General features: G+C 36.4%; 1 protein-coding gene across 1 annotated transcript in view; it reads right to left on the bottom strand.

Annotated features, from left to right (window-relative positions):
- CC2D2B (coiled-coil and C2 domain containing 2B) overlaps positions 1 to 24,408 on the bottom strand; it is a 111,965-nt gene that overhangs the window by 39,506 nt on the left and 48,051 nt on the right. Inside the window, exons 13-20 of the mRNA XM_032607357.1 lie at positions 19,584 to 19,692; positions 19,270 to 19,388; positions 16,567 to 16,744; positions 13,769 to 13,919; positions 12,472 to 12,619; positions 8,209 to 8,347; positions 6,862 to 7,065; positions 965 to 1,057 (exon numbers count right to left, since the gene is read on the bottom strand). Of these exons, the coding sequence (XP_032463248.1) occupies positions 965 to 1,057; positions 6,862 to 7,065; positions 8,209 to 8,347; positions 12,472 to 12,619; positions 13,769 to 13,919; positions 16,567 to 16,744; positions 19,270 to 19,388; positions 19,584 to 19,692 (1,141 nt within the window). The remainder of the gene's footprint in view (positions 1 to 964; positions 1,058 to 6,861; positions 7,066 to 8,208; positions 8,348 to 12,471; positions 12,620 to 13,768; positions 13,920 to 16,566; positions 16,745 to 19,269; positions 19,389 to 19,583; positions 19,693 to 24,408) is intronic.

Raw genomic sequence — 24,408 nt, 5'->3', positions numbered from 1 at the left:
TTTGCCCCTTACTTCAGAAGTAAAGCAAGGCAGGCATTTTTATTGTCTGTTTTTTTATAGAACAATAAGGCAGGACTCAGTGCATAGATTACCTGCCCAAAGAAAAACAGGATGGTCAGAACAGGTCTTCACACACCTGCCTAGGGCTTTTCTAGTCACACAAGTTTGCTTCTCTCCTGTCTCCACGAAGGAATTGTATGTATCTCTTAGATCTTTCCATGGCTCTCTGCTTCTTTTCAAGTTACCCTAAAAGGCTGCTCTGGTGCTCTATAGCAAAGCCTATAGATTCTACTCTTGCAGAAGTCTTAGAAACCCCCTCAGCCTGCAATTTTATCCCTTACTTCATTAATTGTTCAAACATTTCTCAACATTTTCTGAGTGAAGAGCACTGTGCTGGGCATGATGGATCTATACATATAGTCACTGGAGCGATGAGGGGTCAGTGGAAAGAAATCAGGGGTGAAATTCAGTGAGGGATTCCACCTCAAACCTGGTTTAGGCTTTGTTACGGTGTTCTGTCTCCTAGTGGCTCCTCCATCCCTTTGTCCCGTGAACTGCTCTGGTGTACGGCATTATGAGTTATTAATAAAACTAGGGATTCTGGCAAAATGCTGGCGTACTTCCCCAAGTGAACTTTTAGGGTCAAAAAGAGATGGGAAGCCTTTAACGTTCATTTGTAAATGGAAACAGTGGGATATGCTTTAATAATGAGTTTGCTGTCAATTGAAGTAACTGCTGCATCAACAATGTACATCAACAGTGTACATTTACAGATGGTCAGTAACTAACTCTGAAAAGGAAGTCTGAATAGAACAGAAAACCTCTCAGTGATCAGAAAGAGGTGATGAGTAAGCAAGTCTGTCCATCTGACTCTCTGGGAAGAGTATAGTACTGTGCATCCAGCAGACCAGTTTTCACAAAAGTAAATTCAAACATATTGATAAAACTATTTTGTTGTTGTTACCTTTTTCAGAAAATTGGCAGAATTAATCCTTTGTGCGGTAATAGAATTCATATCTGAAATGGACATATCCTTCTCTATCTGACTTTCATATTCCTATAAACAGAGAATTAAATTAGTTTCACTTCTTGAATGTAACAGAGTTTAGATATGATACACTGCAATAAAATATTAACTACTCATTTCAGTTCATGTGTAGGAGATATTGGCAACACTCTGGAATTGAGAGGAGAGAATACTTCTTTTAGATTCTCCCAATGAGAATTAGCTAAGAACACATATTTTGTTTGCTTCTAGGAGGAGGTCCATTCATCTTTTAAAACTGAGTAACGATTGAGAAAAAATTTGCGATTGAGAAAATTATAAGAAAATGTAAAGACGATTGAGAACAATTCTTCATGCATGCATTTACCTGGTAATCACTAGAAACAAAAGAAATGGAAAGTGGTAGAGTATAAGGGTCAAGAGAGTGGGCTTTGGAGGCCATAGTCCTGGATTCAAGTTGGCCCTGCCATTTATTTACTTTGTGGTTTGGGGAAAAGATGATTAACTACTGCAGACCTCAGTTTCCTCTTTTGTAATAATGATAATCTTACTGTTATTAATATGTCACAGGATTGCTGTGAGATTTAACTGAAACAATATCTATAAAGTGCATGGCATACAGTAAGTAGTCAAAATATGCTGGCCATAATCAATAAATTTAATTTAACATCCAGCAGTGGGTCTAAGATTATTTGTCAGGATGCTTCATCTACATAATCTAGAATAAATTGCATCTGTTATAGCTGCATTTGTGGGATACGTTCCTAACTGCACACTGAAATCATTTTACATTATAGAGAGCATTAAAGATGACACAAAAATTATGAAGTATCTCTTACCTTAAGTAGGTAAATTATCTGAAAGTAATTTATTTGTTTTTCTAATTATCCACAAAAAATCTTGAAATTAATCCTGTTGACAAGTAACAACTTTTTACCTAGGGATATATTATATTACTATTTCATATCACTTTATTTATTTTAAAAGTATTAATTTATAGGAGTTACTTAAATACTCTGGATACTAATTTTTATTAATTAATATATAATTTGAAAATATCTTTTCCTAATCTGTGGGGTTTAAACTTTAATATTATCAAGTTTATTAATCTATTTCTTTATAATTTATACTTTTTGTGTTTTAAGAAATACTTTCCTGCCCAAGATTAAGATATACATTTAAAGTTTTGCATTTCATGTGTAATCTTCATTACACATAGTATTTATTTCTTTTGTGAGGTCTGAATCTAATTTTACACCATTCAAAAATGTTTTATAATTTTCTCCATCAAGTTTTTGTACATGTTTTGTTCAATATATTCCTATGAATCTAAGAGTTTTTATTGCTACTGTAGGGTGTATCTTTGTTAAGTTACATTTTTAGTGGGTTTTTGTTGGTGTATAGAATGCTATTTATTTTTTGTTTTTAATTTTTCCTCAAGTTTTTCAAACATACAGAAAATTAGAAAGAATGTTAAAATCTATGTACCTACCCTTTAGATTAAGTAATCAATATTTTGCCATATTTGCTTAATCTGTTGCTTTTGCTTTCTTTTTTTTGGCTAAATATCTCAAAGTATAAATTACAGACACCATGACACTTCATTCCTAAATAAATACTTCAGCATGAATCTCCAAAAACTAAGGACACAACCACAGTGCTATAATCACAGACAACAAAACTAACAATTTTCCAATATATCTACTATTCAATTATCAATATCACATAATAGTCCAATATCTAAATTTCACCAATGGCTGTTTTTTCACCAATGGCTGTTTTTTCACTATATATATATTGTATATCTCCATATATATAATATATATATTCTTTTCAGATTTTTTTTCCCATTATAGGTTATTACAAGATATGGATAAAGTTCACTGTGCTATAGAGTACGCCCTTGTTGTTTATTTATTCTATATATAGTAGTTTGTATCTGCTAAGCCCAAACTCCTAATTTATCCCTACCCCACCCCCTTTCCCTTTTGGTAATCATAAATTTGTTTTCTATGTCTATGAGTCTGTTTCTGTTTTCTAAATAAGTTCATTTGTATCATTTTTTTACATTCCACATATAAGTGGTATCATATGATATTTTTTTCTTTCATCTTATTTTATTGAGAACAAGCCTTACATGAGACAGCCAATGATGGCTTTACAAAATTCTAGAAAATTGCTACTATTTCCAGCCTGGAAATTCCTAGCAAACCTAATACCATCAAGGGATGTATGTGTATGAGCACATAATTGCACAGCTCTCTTTTTAAGACTTTGTAATGCATTTCCTAAATTGAAGGTGATATCATATGGTATTTGTTTTTCTCTTTCTGACTTACTTCACTTAGTTTAATAATCTCTAGGTCCATCCATGTTGCTGTAAATGGCATTATTTCATTCTTTTTATGGCTGAGTAGTATTCCATTGTATACATATACCACATCTTTTTTATCCATTCATCTCTCAATGTACACTCAAGCTGCTTCCATGTCTTGGCTATTGTAAATGGTGTTGCTATAAACACTGGGGTGCATGTATCTTTTCGAATTAGAGTTTTCTCTGGATATATGCCCAGGAGTGAGATTGCTGGATCACATGGTAACTCTATTTTTAGTTTTTAAAGAACCTCCATACTGTTCTCCATAGTGACTATACCAATTTACATTCCCACCAACAGTGTAGGAGGGTTCCCTTTTCTCCACACCCTCTCCAGCATTTATTTAATTTGTAGACTTTTTTTTTTTTTTTGGGGTACGCGGGCCTCACTGTTGTGGCCTCTCCTGTTGCAGAGCACAGCCTCCGGAAGCGCAGGCTCAGCAGCCATGGCTCACGGGCCCAGCCGCTCTGCAGCATGTGGGATCTTCCCGGACCGGGGCACGAACCCGTGTCCCCTGCATCGGCAGGCGGACTCTCAACCACTGTGCCACCAGGGAAGCCCTGATTTGTAGACTTTTTGATGATGGCCATTCTGACTAGTGTGAGGAGGTGCCTCACTGTAGTTCTGATTTGCATTTTTCTAATAATTAGCAATATTGAGCATCTTTTCATGTGCCTGTTGGCCATCTGTATGTCTTTGAAGAAATGTCTATTTAGGTCTAAAAATGATGACTTTTTAAAGAGATCAAAATGCAACAGAAAGAAACAGTTGTACTTGCTAGCCAGTTGGCCCACATTCCAAATTTGTCTGATTGTTTCTTTGTGGTGTCATTTAACTTGTTCCTTTATTTCTCATATTTCTTGTAAACAAATTAGAGGAGGAGGACAAGGGAGAGGAGAGGAGGGAATAAGAGGGAGGGAAGAGGAGGAGGAGGGGGACAGGCTGAAGATGTCTCCAGGCATGTGGGATCTTAGCTCTCTGACCAGGGATGCAACCCGCACCCCCTGCATTGAAAGGCGACATCTTAAACACTGGACCACCAGGGAAGTCCCTTGGGCATTTAAAAGGAGCGTATTTTTTCCTTCCTTAACTCTGTTAATGTGGTAAATTATATTAATAGATTCCTTAATTAGATTAGCTTAGCTCTGTTATCTGGAAATAAACCCTACTAGATTATGGTGTTTAATTATATATTTATACCTAATATATTGCTTTTTGATTTGTTAAAATTTTATTAGTAATTTCACATCTATGCTCATAAGTGAAATTGACCTAAAATGATCATGTTTTGCTTTCTTTGCCCAATTTTGGCATGAAGGTCATCAACCTCAGAAAATGAGCTGGGTTCTTTTCCCTCTTTTTGTGTTCTCTCAATAGTTTGTATAAGATAAGGAGAGTCAGCAAAGCCCCTAGCTTCAGAAGCAGAAATTCTTCCTCTTTTATGAAGTTATATCCTCAATTATGCTGAGCACTGTGCTTTGCCCACAGTAGTTTACGGAACTGTAGAATTGAATTCAGTCATTGAGAGAAGCAGGAGGAAACTGAATAACTTTTCAGCCATTCTAAGCCAAGGCCTTCCCACTGCAGCTTACTAACTGAAATTCCTAAAGTCTCAAAACAGATGAATCACAATTAAAAGTTGAGCAATGCTTTCCAAAGCCAAATATCAATTGGTCTGTTTGTGAATACATATATTTCTACTCACCCATGTTTGTGAAAATAATGAATAATCTGCAAATCCTATGACTATTATAGTCATATGTGCTAACTGGTGGTGCCATGATATTATCATTGAAAAATCATTAATTTGCATTTCCTCTTTCACTTCTGAGCCACACCAAAAGAGATTCTCAGACAATCCACTTGGTTCAGCCATGACTGTCTTCCCACTGTTACTTGAGTTTTAAATGTAATGAGTCCTGTATAGTTTTGTTTGTGTCTCCTCTTTATTAGGGTATAACAGCTAAAGGATGGCTGAGTGGCAACAGCAAGAAAAAAACATAAACCTTTTTTAAGTAACTTTTACTATTTTTAATATTAAGTGGCTTGTTATTTCCCTTCAGTCCAGAATCGAATGAAATCAAATATCAAAAAGTTTATCCATTTTTTATCAATTGATAATAATTCACCAGTTAATAAACCTGTTATAACCAATTTTAGTATAAGGCATTCACTCTTTCTGACTCATAAGATGTATAAACCTCAATATCCTTCATCAGCATCTGCTATCTTTAAGTTGGCTGACATCACCCTACAGTGGTAATTCTACTACACAGGCATTTTCTTTGGAGATGGAACATTGGTTTCTTTCTTCTTGAACCATCTCTTTGCAAGCACAAGTGTTAGGATTAGTACAATTGTTTTTTTCTACAGGAATTAGCTCTTATAATTCCATTCTTTTAAGCCTAGTGGAGTGCTGGTAAATGTTTAACAGCCAGTTCTCTGGGAGTGGGAGGGGAAGCCCCAATTTGCAGCATTTGCTGATTTATGGTGTAGACATTCTCCCAGCAATACATTTAAAGCAACCAACATGAAATCACTGAAGGTGGAGCGGGGAAGAGATGCACACAACAGGCTCTTACCAGCTGGTGCCAGCAGCACGCCATCACTACACAGCATAAGATGAACTTTTCTTTCTTTCTTTTTCCCCCACATTTTAAAGTTTCTGAAATTGAGATGTGCTTTTAATCAAGTGTAAGTTTAATGTGGTAGTGTTTCTCTCCCTTATCCCCCAAAGTTGCTATTAAATTGGTGATACATTTTACAATTAAAAACCACAATATTTACATAAATTTATAATATACTTAAAGGAGTCTGGCTGTGAGATAGGTTGTTGGGACAACTAAGTTGCAAAGTTAAGCTAAGGACTTTCTGAAATTTGGGAGAGTTATACATTTTTAATGCCTAAAGAAAAGGGGATCCCAAAAAAAATCAAGAAAGAAAAATTCCCATGAAACAAGCTCGACTTAATTGTGAAAGAGAAAGTATTATCAACATGGACATGACTGTTGCCTATCTATGTCCAACATGTTGCCTAATATGTCCAACAAAACATATTGTTTCAAACAACTGAATATAACAACAAAAAAGAGACTCACAGATATAAAGAACAAACTAGCGGTTACAAGTGGGGAGAGGGAAGTGGGGAAGGGCAATATAGGGGTAGAAGATGAAGAGGTACAAACCATCATATATAAAATAAGCTACAAGGATATGTTGTACAACACAGGGAATATAGACAATATTTTATAAATAACTATAAATGGAGTATAACCTTTAAAAGTTGTGAATCACTATATTGTACACCTGTAAAACTTATATAAATATTGTTCATCAACTATACTTCAATTAAAAAAATTTTTAAGATGGGAAAATTGTTGTCTACAGATTATCAGTTTAAAAAAAATTAAGATAGATTTAAAGCAGCAAAACATTAACTTATCGTAGAATAAACTATATTCAAATAGAAACCAAGTACCTGGAAGAGTAAATCTGGAATCTCTCTGTCATAGATGGGCATTTGCGGCAGAAGGAAAACATCTAATTGACCTGCATTTCTAAGTTGCAATAGCTGGAAACGTTTACTCTTTTTCATTTCCTCTTCAGAAACAAAGTTAGATTCATCTTGCAACTGTTTGAGACGAAAATACTTTGGAATATCCTGTTCTTTATGTTTCATGTACTATAAAACACAAATAATGTAAAGTCTTTACTTAAAGTATTAATTTTTTGAAATTCAAGAATTATTTCAAAACAGTTTTCCCCCCTAACTGTGAGATATGAGAGTTGCAATAGAAATAGGAAATGGAGCAACTGAAATCTGTACAGAAAATCTGGAAAAAAAAATGCAGAATCCGGCCTATGCAGTTTCTCAGCCTTTTCCTGGTCATGATTTATACAGAAAAGGAGAACATGTGTACTGCACAGCGGGTTAAAAGATGAGAGCTTTTGTGTCTGGTTGCCCTATGAGTCGACAGAGGATCAATATTTCTATACACATGTAATCAATTCAGCACATCAGTTGAGAAGCTCTGCTCTGAAGAAACTTAATTGCAATAATCTATGCATGCACTGCTTTATTCAATAAATGTAAATGTGAGTACATGGTACATGCAAAGAAAAGTGCTAGCTGCCATAAGAGAGACAAAGATTTACTAGTTGCAGTTCCACAAGGTAAGATAAAGCACATGGACGAATAACTAAGGTAAAAGGCAGAATGGTATTAGAGCCATAAGAGTTTATAAAAAGAAAAAAAGTTAACAGGAGGGCAAGGGAAGAAAAGCCCATATCTAACTGCAGTTGCCAAGGAAGGATTTACCCAGACTTGCGGGGTGGGTAAGACAGCTGCTATAGGTACGTTTCTAAACAGAGGGAATGACATGAATAAAGGTATGAAGAAAGCCTGTTTGGAGCACACAGAGCAGTTCAGTTGGCTGTAAGGAGGAGTAGGAGAAGTGAATAGATAATAGAGTCTTTGAGGGAAGGAGTGTGTCTATAAATCATCTTTAAAATCCTCAGCATTTAATAATATGGCTGGCATTCAGTAGATGTACAATAGATGTCAGCCTGGATGCAAAATGCACCAAGCCAGGGCTGCTAAATAATGGCAGGGTACCAATCATCAGGCCTAAAGTAGTCATTATTTCAGTTGCTGAATTTCTGCCTTACAATACTATAAACTGGCTGAAAACCCTATCTGTCCTCAGATTTACTTTTAATGCCTCCTAATGCCTAGAAAAATACACTGCAAACTGTGGAGGAGTATAAGAGTGTAGAGCTTAAGAAATAAAATATATTTACAGTACAGATATGTGCTATAACTTACCATAACAAATTCCATTAAATCAGAATATTCTGGATTATTTGGGTCAATTCTGACCTCGTTTGCCCATTCAAAAAGCTTCTGTGCATTAATAAGCCATGGAATTCCAGGAACACCTCTTGCATCTACATTCCTAAACACACTAACATAAAGAAAAATATTTTGTGAATTTCTATATAATATGCAGGTGATAAATCTGTTATATGGGGTAAAACCTACCCATTCCAGGTATTTAACGATAAAGCTTACCCTGTGTTTAAGGATAAAATAGAAGGTTTAGATGTGATATCTTTCCTGGTTCTTCTCACTTTCTAACTGTATCATACCTTTTTTTTTTTTGGTAACATCTTTATTGGAGTATAATTGCTTTACAATGGTGTGTTAGTTTCTGCTTTATGACAAAGTGAATCAGTTATACATATACATATGTTGCCATATCTCTTCCCTCTTGCATCTCCCTCCTTCCCACCCTCCCTATCCCACCCCTCTAGGTGGTCACAAACCACTAGCTGTGTATCATAGTTTTTTGATAAATGTCTACTCCTCCCTTAAGAGACAAGTAAGCTTCTCAAGGGTAAAGTCTGTAAATATTCATCTTTGCTATCTAAAGTCCACAATATAAAAAGAATCTTTAGGCTATATCTTTAGAGTTGAAACATAATATAGCGTATGTAATACAATTAACTGGGAAGTATGGGCCAGAAGAATATCTTTGGTCATATGAGGCCACATCTTCAGAAGTTAAGAGAGCTATAAAAGATGGGCTAGACTCATAATGCATCCTTAGTGACCTCAACTATAGGCTAAGTGAAGAAGGAATTCAACCCTAAACAGTAAGGGTTTATTTTCAGCCATCAATTATCCCAGTTATTTAATCTCTCTCTTCATAGATAATTTGTTTCATCATGTAGAATTAGAGCAATTTGGACTAGAAGATTTCTAAGATCCTTTCTGTAAAGTACTCAAGAAAAATTCCAGTCCATAAACTAGGATTCCAGAAATACAGTTCTGACTCAGATTCAATAATGTCAACTCAAACATGGACATACATTTTACACTGTCTACTTTCCATCAGTATCTATTCATATTTTTATGATGAATCTTTGGAAGCTATTGCTAACAAAGCCAATGTATGGTGTGATAGGATGTTAAGCAAAATTACAAATAGGTAAAGTTTGAGTATTCTTCCTTTCTTTAATTCCTATGTCTGCTCTCATATTTAAACTGTTTTAATGTCTTTGTCATAAGAGATATCTAGGGCCTGACACCCTTAACACCATCATGTAACAAATGTTCCTTCTCATGGGAAGATTCTTAGCCCAGGTCCCCTAGAGAAGAAAGGCTGCAGTACAGTTTAAATGTCAATGAATAGATTAGGGAGAGAAACCTATCCCATTATAGCCTAAAAAAATTAGGTTGCAATTGTATTTCAAGGTAGTCTCCAGATTTCTGCCTCAGGGGAAGTAATAAAGACCACAGAACATCTCCTGCCCTTGCTATATTGATTCCCCCAGCTGGCCCTACAGGTGTTTAGCCGTGGGCTACGGCAAAATTCCTCAGTCATCTGCACCCCCTCCTTCAAAACCAAATGCTAAGCAAGTAATATAATTCAGTGATATTAAGTATACCCACAGTATTGTACAACCACCATAACTATGTACTTCCAGAATTTTTCATCATTCCAAACAGAAATTCTGTACCATTAAACAATAACTCTCCATTCCTCCCTCCCCTCAGCCCCTGGCTTTGTCTCTATGAATTAAGCAAAAAATTTTAAAGTTACCAGGGAGAAAAGACAATCTACAAAATACTACTGTTTAGACTGATGGCAGACTTTTAAACAGCTAGATAAATCCCAGAAGATAATGTAACTATAACTTCAAATACGGAAAATAAATATCAGCCTCAAATTTTATGCCCATCTAAACAATTATTCAAGAAGGAGGAAAATATAAATACATTTGCAGATCTACAAAGACTAAACAAGCTTGCTAGCCATGAAAACTGAATCATTAAAGGAGCAACTTTCAGCAAGTAAATCCAGAATGAAAGTTGTGGGAGGTAAGAAATGAGGGCAAACATAAAAGTCAATTAACCACGTCAGAAAATAATTAACAGTGAGTGTAAGAAAAGCTGTTTTATGTTTTAAAAATGTATTAAACAAAAACTCTAGACAACATGGGATTGGAGAGGTGTGCCTAATGTTATACTGAAGCATTCTAAGACCTTCTTTTCGTTCACTTCTTTGTCTCTGGCTCTGTCAGTAGTTGATGAATAAAGGAATGAATGAGTGAGTGAAACAGTGAATGAACATACTTTCTTTGTGCTCTCCTTTGGCTCCATGCTCTGACTCTCACAAGTCAATCTTGCCTTTTGGAGCACCCATCCCATTCCTAGAACCACTGCTCCTCACCAGTCCTTGGGCTCCCACAACTGTAGAGGAGGAGAGTTCTGTAACTTCCTTCTCTGATCTCAGAGGCCCCAACTGTAAAGTTTTACTTCTAGTTCACTTTAGAAAGGACTCTGAACTTTGAAAACCTCTCCTGCAATTCATTCCCTGTTGAAACCTGTCATCTGTTCCAATCTTGCAGAATTACTCTCAATCTTTTATAAATTTGAGTTCCCAACTAACAGGAACTGTTAAGTGCAGCATCACAGAAGCCATGAGACAAGAGACTTCAAGAAGCAAAACGAGGAGGATGGGCCAATGAATATGCCCAGAAGGTCCCTGGTAGCCTTCAGGAATAACTGAGTTGGGTTAAGGACGAAATGTGTGAATTAAAAGTAGAGGCAATGTATGCAGACCAGTAGACCACCCATATGAGGACTTGGGTGAGAAAAACAACCAGAAAGAGTTTTCAGGGTTTAATCAAATGCTTGGATTTTTCTTTGTTTCAAAGCACAGAAAGCTTCTTGGGTACAAAAGACTTATAGCGTAGGAAACGGAAAAGTTGAAGAAAAGATAAGAAAAGGATATAAATATGTCAGCAGAATCCTAATGGAGACGAAGGAAAGTTCCAAATTACTTGTATAAAAGCTAGCTTTAGAGTGAGGAGAACAAACACCTGACTCCAAGAAAAAGGCAAAGAATAGTATGATGAGGCAAAGATTAAAAATAGCTGCAGTGGGGACTGTGCTAGGGAAATACTAAGAAACACAAGAAAATAATGGTTCAGCGTATTAAAAGCTTATTCACTAGTTCCAAAATGAATTACCCTTATTAATTGTCCATTTTTCTCCTAAAACACCCTGCACAGCCTACCTCACTATCAACATCCTGCACCAGGGTTATACTTTATTATGTTTGTTGCAATAAAAGAATTGCACTTGTTATAATCCATGAACCTATGCTGACCCATCATTATCACTCAAAGTCCATGATTTACATTAGGGTTTACTCTTGGTGTCTTACATTATATGGATTTTGGTAAATATGTAATGACATGTATCCACAATTATAGCAACATACAGAGTAGTTTCACTGCCCTAAAAATCCTGTGTGCTCTGCCTATTCATCCCTCTCTCTTCCTAACCCCCAGCAACCACTCACATTTTTTACTGTCTCCATAGTTCTGCCTTTCCCATAATGTCATATAGTTGGATATAGCCATGGTTTTTTAAAAAAAATATGTGTTTAGATGGGTAGGGGAAAGGCTATCTTCTTGTTATCATCATTCACTAATTTTTAAACGATGGGATCTTTTGGTCCTTTATATATACCGTCTTACTCAAACATAGCACAATAGGTAAGCCAGCATTATCATCGTTTTTATAGAATTTTACTTTACTTCTAGTAATCCTGTTTGTGGATGTGGTCTAGCAGTTAATCCCAATTCCTCTAGGAAGTCCTGGGATATAGATGAAATTTCTATGTCCAGCAATTTCTTCCAGCAAATTGATAATGTAAAAAATGATTCTTTCGTAATCCAGAATGACTGGGAGATATAAAGGTCCCAGAAGTAAAATCCTTCGGAGTCTTGGCCTTTGCCTACAGTTTAAGGACTGTGGAACTGCCTCTCTCATCATCCATGTGGCTCTAATCCTAAGCATTGAAGAGATACATTCTCTTACATACAAAGATACTTATTGTCTTAGTAGAGTGATTATAAATAAAATATATAAATATTTTACATATTTATAAATACAAATAAAACATAAAGCAACATCCAAGTAAACTAAACTGTTTCTAGAGTTTTCCCTTTTGTAGGTCTTGTGAGATGCTTTGCTGAGGACTGGCATTATTTTTCAAGCATAAACGTTTATTACCTGCAGTAAGCAGATCTTAATGACTGTGACATAGGTGTCAGAGAAACACCATTTTCATCTAAGGCCCATGATAGAGAATAGCTTAATTTTCCTGAAGTCAAAAGACAAAGTTCTTCAGTTCCGTTTCCCTCAAGAAGAAAGGGCACATCTATTTATAAAAGGCATTAAAAACAAATGAATATTTGAGCACATTACAGTTTTTTTCCAGACTTTTACCTGTGGAACCTCAGGAACACAAAGTTTATGTTGACCATAGGCTCTAATCTTAGAGCTCTCCCTCACCTCACATCTAAGATCCCTCAAGGTAGACTGCTTCAAAGAGACTACAAAAGAGAGAGGAACATATTTATCTGAACACAGAAGTTTTTAACCCATTCTTTCTGGGAGTGGCTGCCAGCGAGAAAAAAATATTGGCAGCAGAAAAAGAGCTACTGTGTGTCTCCTTTCCTACATTCTTGAGCGTTCCCCCTCTCCTCATCTTCTTTCTGTCTCCAGAGAGCTTAACGATACTCCTTGAAACTTCTGCCAAGTTCCTAGTGCTCCCTAAAATTTTCACTCTTAAGTCTTTTCTCCTGGGTCTCCACAACCCTGTTTTCTGCTTCATCTGGACTCTGTCTAAGCAGACTACATTCCTCCCTCATTTTCTGTTCTCCCCTGGTTCCCTTGCCTATTTGTTTTCTTCTCTCTCCTCCTTGCTCACTCGTTCATACTCCCTTTCTTTTTACCAGCTGGATGCAGCAACTGCAAAACCCCTAGGAAGGTGAAAGAGAAGGGAGCTGGGGGAGAAGAGAAATGACAGCATTCTGGCAGACATGCTAACTTAAATTTAATTGCAGGAGGAGTAAAATCAATTGAACAACAATAAACAAAAACATCACTTCTTCTTTCCTCTCTCCTTTACCTCTTCCTTTCTCTCTCATTCTCTTCCTCCCTCCCCTATTCAGTTCAAAGATGAATCAACCTGTCCTGGAGCATCTTTAAGATTTACTAAAAGATAGGCAGAGGCAGAGCAGCCTACCCATTCAGGAGTGGAGCTCACATTCCAGAGAGCATAGCGCCCTTGTCTCAGATGTCCTGGGAAAAGCAAAGGGGCTAATCCCGAATTTTAGATATCCCAAAGATCTGATTCAAGTCAAAGTTTTAAAAATTAGTTTAATGTCTGGAAGAAGAACTTAATTCATTTTTAACCTAATATTGTAAATATAGGATTCTTTATTCATATAAATGACCCAGGGTCATTTAGGATATGGAACTCATGAAGAAAATAGGAGGGAAGAAACATTTCTAATAAACTTACTGCTTCCTACTTCTCCATATGCAGGTATGACCAGCTTATCAGAGCTAAATTCTACATATTCCAAAACAGTTTTGCTTTTTAGCTCTGTGTTTTTAGGTAAGGGTAAATATAGTTTTGCCAATAAGCTTGTCCTTTTACTTATTTCATAAACCTAAATATAAAAGAAATGGTTGATAAATCACTGAAAGTACAAAATAGAAAAAGAACTAAAATAAAGATCATCACTAACATAATTCTTTTAAAAATACTAGAATGTAAAATAGGTATTGCTCTATAGCATTTGATCCACATCATTGTGAGAAAAGTAGATAATCCTAGGTGTTTAAAAGTATACTGCCTTCTACTGGTTTCAAAGAAAATCAATTGAATAAAAGGATTACAAATACAGTTCTGTGAATATATTACCTATAACACAATACCCGAATAACTTACTTTTGTGTAGCACTTTTAAAATTCTTTACCTCATTTAAACCCGATAAAAATTATAGGAAATAGGTATTATTCTTCCCACTTTGTAAATGAAGAAATGGAGTCTCTATATGAAACTATATTAATTTTTATTAAAAGTGATAGAAACCCAGGTGAAGTGCTTAAGAAAAGGGGAGATTTGCTGGCTCATGGAATCCAAGGACAGGTTAAACAAGCTATGGGGCAGGGAAGGGAGGAAAAGTCCCAGAATGAGTCAGGGAGGTGCTGAGTAGACTGTTCCATAGATGCCCACTGGGTACTAACCCAGGTCTTCTGATTCTGTATGCTGTGCTTTCTACTATAGTTCCATCACTGCCATAACTACAAACCTAAAGTTTTTTCAATAGAAAAATCTTATTTTGACTTATACTGTGTTATCAGTGTTTGGGGAAACAGTGATATGTGTTCTAAGAAGAAGGAAATCGACGGGGGATAACTGCCCCGTGAATGATAAAAAAGAATGTACCAATCAAAAGGATAGTTGATTAACCAAGAAAGCAGGGGAAAAGGAAAGACAAAGAGGCAAATATTTTTCTGGTCATCTAAATACTGTCCCTGTAAGAGTGAATTTAACCCAACACATTGGTCCCTTTGACAAAGACCTCCCTAATACAGAAAGGTTTGTAGGGGTTATAGCTAATGGACTTAAAGTATTTAGGTCTGTGAAAAAATTTTCTTACTGTAAATTAGTAAATTGACTAAAAAGAGACAACGAACTGATAAATATATTCAGATATTGAACTGGCATTCTGATTTTACACATCGTCCTTGTAAATTTATTTAGGGTATGTAGATGCATTCTCATGGAACTGTTAAATCCAGTTTCTGAGACTGCAGAGCTGGAGGCCAGATCCTGGATGGTAGCAAATGTAAAGGTAGAGAATTCTACCTGGAATCTCCCCAGAGACAGACTTGTCTCCTAATGGAAGCTATCAACACCACTGTGTGGCTGAGATGGAGTGTGAAGAATGAAAATAGGCACTATAAGTGGAGAAAGAATATTCAAAACTCCAAGCAGGAAATTGCAAGAATGTATGGAAAAAACAAGCAGTTCAGTTTGGCTGAAGTGAAGAAAGAGTAAAGAAGAATAGTAGGAAGAAAATTATAAATGTAGGTTAGAATGTTAGTCTAGGGCATATAGATTTATTTAGCAAGTTTTGCACTGCTAATGGTGCAACTTATCCCTAGATAGATTCCTTTCTTTCCCTGCCTCTTGTTTTGTTAAGATCATGTGCTAATTCATGGGATGATGAGGGATTCAAAATACACACTTATCTATTTTGGGAGGGGGCAGATTTTAAACTTCAAGTGGTTGGATTATTATATCACAATTTATTTTAGGTACAATAGTAGGAAAGTGTAGTCAGTATATTTTTTAAATAAAATTTCAACAGAGGTACATTTTAAGATGATAGTAACTTGACAGCTCAGATGAACAAAATGAATACAGCTTTTGATCAGGGATAGCACAAAATTATTTTAGGCATTGAAAAATAACTTTGATTTAGATTTGTAATAATAATCTTCTCCCCACACCTCAAACTCCACCCCACACTCACATACACAAATCTTTTTATTTTTACTTTTATTTATTTTAATTTTTTTGTTGGGGTATAGTTGTTTTACAACGTTGTGTTAGTTTCTACTGTACAGTGGAGTTCCCTGTGCTATACAGCGGGTTCTCATTAGTTAACAAATCTTTATTCCCTCCTAACTTTTCTTTCAGCTCTAGGTACAAGTTTAACCCTTATACTAACCAGCAAGACTTCTTGTCTAAACTCCTTTACTGTCTCTAATTTTTCTCCATCATCCTATTTTCTTCTTCTTTTAGTGAAGGGATTCTTATGGTGGGGTGTTTGGGCAGGAATCAGGGGTCTGCTGTATGTGTGTTCTTTCATCAGATTCTTAAAGGGATCCAAAATTTTTTTAAAAGATGAACAAATATATCAAGAGACTGATATCACCAAGCTAAGGTTGGGGCAATTTGGAGAAATCATTCAACACTTACAATAGCTATACTACTCATAGTTTAAACAACCCTCTTCCACCTCACTAACAAATGAATAATAATGCTGCACATCTAGGGTTGGCAAGAATTTTAGCAGGATAGAAGTATTTAGAACAGCTACAAATCAAATAATTTTGTACTTACAGCTACTAATAAAAGACTATTGATGAATTATAAATATATTATTTATAAATGTCTACCCATATAGATCAGTCATCTCAATATAAAAGAACTAACTTATCACATATAACAGTAGCTAACAAGAAATTTAAAATTATGTATGTCATAAAATAAGATACAAAATTAAATGACAACGGCATACCTCCAAGCAAATTGTTTCAGGCCAATATATTAACTGAATATTGAAAATTTGTTGAAACATGACTTTAAAATCAAACTGTAGGGGAGATACTGAAGTGCAAGAAACTTGTTTATTGTTGTATAATATTTTAATAAAATATTTAAGCTTCTGAATTTTGGCTCTCCTCTTTTGTTCATGCCTAAAAATTAAATAAACCTTTATTGGACCCTTGAAAAGCAAACCAGATATAAAATATTATTCTTTTCAAAATGTACCTCAACATGTTAAAATATGATCATTTTAGAGGACAAATAATATTTGAGCCCAATAACATTTGCCTATATGTGGATAAAAGCCTTTCCTACCCCTCAAATGTTTTTTTAAAAAGACATTTACTCAAAAATACAAAAAGAACTAAAATTAAGGTACCATAAATCATTCAGCTATTTTACTAAATTATAACTTAAAGAGATTATAGCGCTTACCCATTATGTCTCATGAGAGGAGAAAGCTGAGAGACTTAGGAATGGGGGTGGCGGAGCTTGAATCGAGAATCCAAAAATATTTTCTAACTTTTAAAAGACACACACACACACAAACACACACACACACACACACACCATGTCTTCAATAACCTCAAGGAAGTGGCTCTAAGTCAATAGGCTTGCTGTGTCCTCTTAAAGGTCTTTGTGAATCTCTTTAGGCTTTAGGTGATATACCTTTTTTCCCCAGGACATTGTTTCTCTGAACCCAAAGATCAGACAGGCAAGCCAGAGAGGTTACTTTCCTGGGGCTCTATGAAAACACTTTTTGGGGAAGAAATTGATCCATTCAATGATATGAGACTACAAAGAGAGTCTTCAATCCATCCATTCATTTTTTCACTCAACCAACATTTACTGAATATCTTCTCAGCTGCAAGGCAACTGACCTAATGATATTTAAGACTTAATCCTGCTTTTCAGAAGGTAGAAGACTAGTTGGATGATAAGCCATAGGTTGAAAAATAAAATCCCCTTCTGTTCTCCATCCTAATCATCCTATAGGCCAGTATCTCCCTGCCCCCATATCTGCTCATCTTCTCTGTAATCTTCTCAGAGGGTTATGGGACAAAAGATTACTTATTCTTCCTGTTTCCCTGTAGGCCTTTTTTGACCTTCCTCCCAATTACCTTTAAAGAAATAGTTTCATAAAATAAGTCCTCTGAAAGTAGTTTAAATAATGAGCTTATGAAAATTTGTTAATTCGGGGTTATATTTCTCCTCATGAAATCTTGCCTTTTTCTTCACCTGTAAACTCTTTTTAATTTTTCTTTAATCCCTGTACTCCTTTCACCTCTATCCTTGACATCAGTATATTACTGTTTTCTTTGTTGTTGTTGTTGTTGTTTTGCGGTACGCGGGCCTCTCACTGTTGTGGCCTCTCCCGTTGCCGAGCAACAGGCTCCGGACGCGCAGGCTCATCGGCCATGGCTCACGGGCCCGGCCGCTCCGCGGCATGTGGGATCTTCCCGGACCGGGGCACGAACGCGTGTCCCTTGCATCGGCAGCCGGACTCTCAACCACTGCGCCACCAGGGAAGCCCTATATTATTGTTTTCTAAAGAATCAATTCTTATTCAACTGGACATTTTAAATGGATAATGACAGCAATGCCACAACAATAGCTTTGAAAAGATATAAAGCATTATATTGCCTTTTGCCTTGACCTCCACTAAGTTTTAGCCTAGGCTTTCCAGCACAAATATCTTCCTCCTTCTCTTTCTCCTTTTTACTTCCAACTTCCATTTTATGGCTGTTCTCTTGTCCTCATTTAGATGGTCCTTTTGCATGGGTGTCTTACATAATAAATCATCTTGGGCCCTTTTTGGAAGTAGGTGTAGAACAAATAAAACATTGCTTCACTGCTGCACTTCTCTAGTCAGAAAGAAGGTAATGATAATTGTGCCTTTGTGTTTGCTACTCTTTATGTTCATTTAAAAGTTGAACCACCTATTCATTCATTTAATGAAGATGAGTATTTATTGGGCACACACTACCTTCCAACACCATGCTAAATAATGCACATTCACAGTACTCAGAGATGAATCTGTACCAAGTTTTCCATGGGACAGAGATGTTGGCAAGTTGTACCTAGTTCAGTGCTCTAAGTTCCTACATCCTCTTTAAGGGAGATGAGATCCAAAGGCTTAGAGATGGGAGAAATGGCGATCGACATGACATCTGTTTATGCATGGATGTCCTAGGAGTAGGGAGAAAACCTTAAAGCTCAAGGAAGACGTCACGACTGAGAAGGAAAGAAGCTTGCATTGTCAAAGTAGAAAATTGTCCAGAGGGCCCTTTCTACACCAAACACTTTCTATGAAATCCAGGAGGTCCTTCAACAAGCAAGGGTGACCATATAACCTTATTTTTCACAGTGGCTTTATATTCCACCTATCTATACCTGAACAAAAATTACTACCATAGTAAAACAAAAAACAACCATCAAACTAAACTGGGTTATGTCCCACCTCAGTCATTAATTACAAGTGTGACCCCCATCTGTAAGATGAAGATAATACCATAGAGCTATAGTGGCAATTAAATGTGCAAATATATTTTTTAAACTCAGCATGCTAAGTGCCTGGTATATGGTACTCACTCAAGAAATCTAACGTTATTAGAAAAACAATACAATTACTAGACAATATATAATGAAGAAATAATCCTTTAAAAATGCTTACAGTGAACATCTAGATAAGTTTGTTAATTCTGCTGTGAAAGAAATTTGTGGCATCAAGGTAATTGGATTTATTCTTTCAATATCTATTTCTTCAAATTCTGAAGATAAATATGAGAAGCTCTAGAAACAGAAAAATAAATATATAATTTATAATGTAAGTTCATTGCTTAGGACAATTATTCTTAAAATTACACTTTATTTCTTATATTTGTCCTTTTCTTGGGTAACTGTTACAAATACCAAGATTTCCTATTCTACCAAACAAATATTATAACTAGTTAAGATGAGTTGAATGTTATTTTGCAATATAAATACCTCCTGTTTATCCCCATTCTTAAATGCTTTTCCTTCAGTTTTCTTCTGAGTCTCATACATTTTTGACAATTCTTCTTGTTTTTGTTCATTACATTTATTCATTTTCATCCTAATTAATAATAAATAGAATTATTTAAAGCAGGAATAATGGATTTGAGAGTTGTTAGAGATCTTGCCAACACACACACACACACACACACACACACACACACCCCACAATTTCTTACATAAAATAATTTTACATCCCAAGGAAATTATCAATGTGATACACACACATATATATGTATATACATAAAACTTCATAAACTTGTTCTTAGTTTTCACAGATTTCTCCCTACTTAGTGTCTTCAGCCTTTTCTAAGGACATCAAGAAACCTCTCTGGTGAGAATGAGTAACCAAGGGGGATGGAAGACACAAATTTAAGGGCACATGCCATGTTTCCTCTCATTTTGCTTCCTCTCATATTTTTAAAAAAAGTTTTGGCCGTGCCACATGGCATGCAGGATCTTAGTTCCCCGACCAGGGATTGAACCCATGCCCCCTGTAGTAGAAGCATGGAGTCTTAACCCCTGGACTGCCAGGGAAGTCCCTCTCATATTTTTTAAGCTGTGAGAACATGAGCATGTGTAAGGGCAGGACACTATAGGAAGATTAAGTGGTAAATCTCAGTTATACTCCTTGGGGTTTATGCATAAACAGTAAGCAGTTCATGACATTACTACTACCACTACCACAACTACCACCACCACCACCACCACCACTAACAACAACGACAACTACTACTACTACTGTCACTACTACAACTAGTACCACCACCACTAACAACAATGACAACTACTACTACTATCACTACTACAACTACCACCACCACCACCACCACCACCACTAATAACGACAACAACTACTACAACTAGTACCACCACCACCACCACCACTACCACTAACAACTACTACTACTACCACCAGTACTACTACTAGTAGTAGCAGCAGCTAACTTTTACATTGTACTTACTAAGCACATGCCAGGCAATATTCTAAGTACTTTATACATATTAACTCATTTAATTCTCACAGCAACCCTATGAAATAGGTATTACTATTATTCCTCTTCTATTAGTAGTCCAGCAAAACCCCAGTTCTCTGGAACCCTTTCAGAAAATAATTGGTCTGGGAGTCGACTTTTTATTCTTTTCAGTTCAAAGTTCAGTTTTTTATTTTTAATCTTTTAAAAAGGAGATTCTTTGATAAGTATTATATATACTCTGTTGGGAATAGAAAATGGTGCAATTGCTTTGGAAAAGTCTGGCAGTTCCTCAAAATGTTAAGCACTGAGTTACCATATGACCCGGCAATTCCATTCCTAGGTATATACCCAAGAAAAACAAAAACTATATCTATACACGTGAGGAGTGACTGCTAATAGGAAGATAGTTCTACGCGGGGGCGGGGGGTGGTGCCTAAAATGTTATAAAATGATAATTGTGGTGATGCTTGCACAATGCTGTGAACATACTAAAAACCATTGAACTGTACACTTGAAATGGATGAACTGTATGGTATGTGAAGTATATCTCATTATCATTGTAAAATATCATATGCTTTTTGCCTTTTGCAGTAAAATACAGGGAACCTAGTGTAGCTACTACCTATATGGGCTAGAGACCAGACTACCTGTGTTGAAGCCCAGACCCATTACTGACACTATGGAATTGGGGCAAGTTACTTAAGTACTCTATGTCTTACTTTTCTCATCTGAAAATTGGGTTGTTATGAGAATTAAACGCACTAATTCATGTAGAGTGCTCAGTCCAGTGCTTGGAGTATAACAAACACTCAACAAATATTATTATTGTTTTCCTCTGATTCAGGGTAATCAATATGAAAGTCATTTAACTTATTGTTTAATCCAATGGCTCACAAACTTTGTCACATATTAAACTCACCTGGGGATATTTTTAAAGTTCCTGATGCCCAGACCATACTTCATAGCAACTAAATCATAATAGTGGTTTTTAGATCTCTCCCAGGTGATTCCAGTGTAGAGTAACTTAGGCAATGTACAGTACTGAGACAATAGGTGTTTTAACAGGCAGTCTCTTTTTGAGGAGATCACTGAGAGTGATCTTGGTTCCATAGCTTCCTCCTTTCTATTCAGTAGCTCTGGGAAATGACATGGATTTTCCTGCTTGAATAGATTGCTCTTTCTATATCTTTTAAAAGCCCCTTTGACAGTCATCTGGATCCCTTCCAGGTAAGTAGGAGCCGAACAGAGAACACAGGTGAAGACAATATACAGGAATCTGGGTTCACCGTGCTACTTACCAGTGCTGTGGTTTGGGTTCAGTAGCCAAAATACAACAAGGTCTGTGGCTACTTACCCAGGCAGTTTCTCTAAGTTTAATGTAGTGTTGGTAACATGTGACAAGGAAAATTTATTGCTTGAATGAGAAGACAGGACTATATCCTCAATTTCCTGCTATTTTATTCTGCCACCATCACTTCATCAAACCTGCTCTAATTTCTCAATCAGTAACCTCCATGTGAGGAAATCCAATGAACATTTTTAGTCCTAGACTTAACTGATACTTCAGAAGCATTAAATACTATTAACCCTCCCTCCTATTTAAAATACTCCCCGTTCTTTGCCTCTGTGGCAAAACACTCTAACTGGTGTTTCTCTGTCCCTCCTCTGGTTTCCCCTCCTCTATCAAGCCATTCAAGGCAGTTTCTCAAGATTTAGCTCTCGGCCCTCTTTTCATCTCATTCTCTACCCTCTTCCTAAGCAGATTCATGCACACGCATGGCTTCAATTACTATTACTCTGCCACAAAATTCAGCATTTTTCTTTCTAGTACAAACCATACATCCAGCTGCCCTTTCAGTTGCTTTATTTAGGGATGTCTCAAAAGCTTATCAAATTCGATATGCCCAAAACCAAATATATGAAGAAAAGATAACCTGATCTTAGTGTCTAGGTCCCAGGTCTTCCTGTCGTAAGTACTGTCTTTCACATAGGCCTGGCTACAAGCTTATTCAATTAGGGTTCACAAGGTGAAGGCCTGTGGTGAGGTTGCTGGTGATACACCTAGCCTGGAAACAGAGTTCCCAGGAGCACCTTCAAACATCAGCTTTTCCAGTTGATCAGAATGATACTTTGCTCTTTGTAGTGAGGTGGATGGACCTAGAGTCTGTCATATAGAGTGAAGTAAGACAGAAAGAGAAAAACAAATACCGTATGCTAACACATATATATGGAATCTAAAAAAATAATGGTTCTCAAAACCTAGGGGCAGGACAGGAATAAAGATGCAGACGTAGAGAATGGACTTGAGGATATGGGGAGGGGGAAGGGGAAACTGGGATGAAGTGAGAGAGTAACATTGACATATATACACTACCAAATGTAAAACAGATAGCTAGTGGGAAGCAGCTGCATAGCACAGGAAGATCAGCTTGGTGCTTTGCGACCACCTAGAGGGGTGGCATAAGGAGGGTGGGAGGGAGGGAGATGCAAGAGGGAGGGGATATGGGGATATATGTATGCATATAGCTGATTCACTTTGTTATACAGCAGAAACTAACACAACATTGTAAAGCAATTATACTCCAATAAAGATGTTAAAAAAAAAAAGAATGATACTTTGATCAAGTGAAATGCCCCATTTTAGTGCAGCTGGGGCTAGCTAGTCCTGTACGGCCAAACTCATCACTGACACTGTGGGGTTTAGTTCAGAAGTCTACAGGAGCAATCTGGAGAGGCAAACCCAAGCCAAAGTCCACAGGGAAAGTTGAATGGTAAATGTCAGAAGGAACAAATGCAAAGGGCCTCAAGTGGGATTGGAGTTTAGTAGAATAAGAGTAGGTGGTGAGCAGGAATATTGGTCCAGAGCTACTGTTCTGAACAAGCTTATTGCATCTGTGACTCTCCTTTTCTGAAGAGGGGCTCATAATGCAAGAGTGTATTAGACCGGTTTAAAATATGAGAGGCAAGTCAGCAAGTTTACATGAATTCAGGAGCCTAAGATAAACAAAGTCCATGCTGGGTTAGGTTTAGAAACTGTCAGAAGCACTTTTGTTAAAAACTACTACAGCAGGAAAAAAAATCAACAAAGCTAAACATCTTTCTTAATTCCCTGAAATTATACTAATCTTTTATAGTTCTGAAAAACAAAAGACCCAGGACAACGGCTTGTGGGAGAGAACCAGTTATTTCACTGTGGGTTCACAAACAGCTTAAGAAGTGATTAACAAGCAAAGTTTTTAATTTGTAACTATCTCCTCCACTAGATATGTTTTTGTGACTTACATGTTCCATCTAGAAGTATGATCGCTGGGTCTATGTTTAACTTTATCAAAAAGTGCCAAACTGTTTCCAAAGTAGCTGCGCCATTCTGCATTTCCACCAGCCATCAGTGAGAGTTCCTGTTGCTTTGCCAGCATTTGTTATTGCCTTTTTCTTTTCTTTCTTTCTTCTCTCTATTCTTTTCTCTTTTTTTTTGGATTTTAGCCATTCTAATAGGTGTGTAGTGTATTGCATTGCGGTTTTAGTTTACATTTCCCTACTGACATAACATAATGTTGAGCATTGTTTCCTGTGTTCATTTGCCATCCATATACCTTCTTTAATGAAGTGTCTGTTCAAATCTTTTGCCCATTTTTAAATTGAGTTGTCTTATTAAGTTGTAAGTATTGTTTATACATTCAAGATACAAGTTCTTTGTTGACTATGTCAAATAGTTGACTAGCTTCTGGATTTTCTTTTCTAAGTTACTTTGAATTCCCAGTTATTCATGGGCAGCTCCTCAGGAGACCTATAAGAACAAA

The sequence above is a fragment of the Phocoena sinus genome, chromosome 16 (genome assembly GCF_008692025.1).
Source record: "Phocoena sinus isolate mPhoSin1 chromosome 16, mPhoSin1.pri, whole genome shotgun sequence".
Classification (NCBI taxonomy): Eukaryota; Metazoa; Chordata; class Mammalia; order Artiodactyla; family Phocoenidae; genus Phocoena; species Phocoena sinus.
Note: the sequence above shows the minus strand (reverse complement) of the source record. Positions and strands in the feature narration are given on the sequence as shown.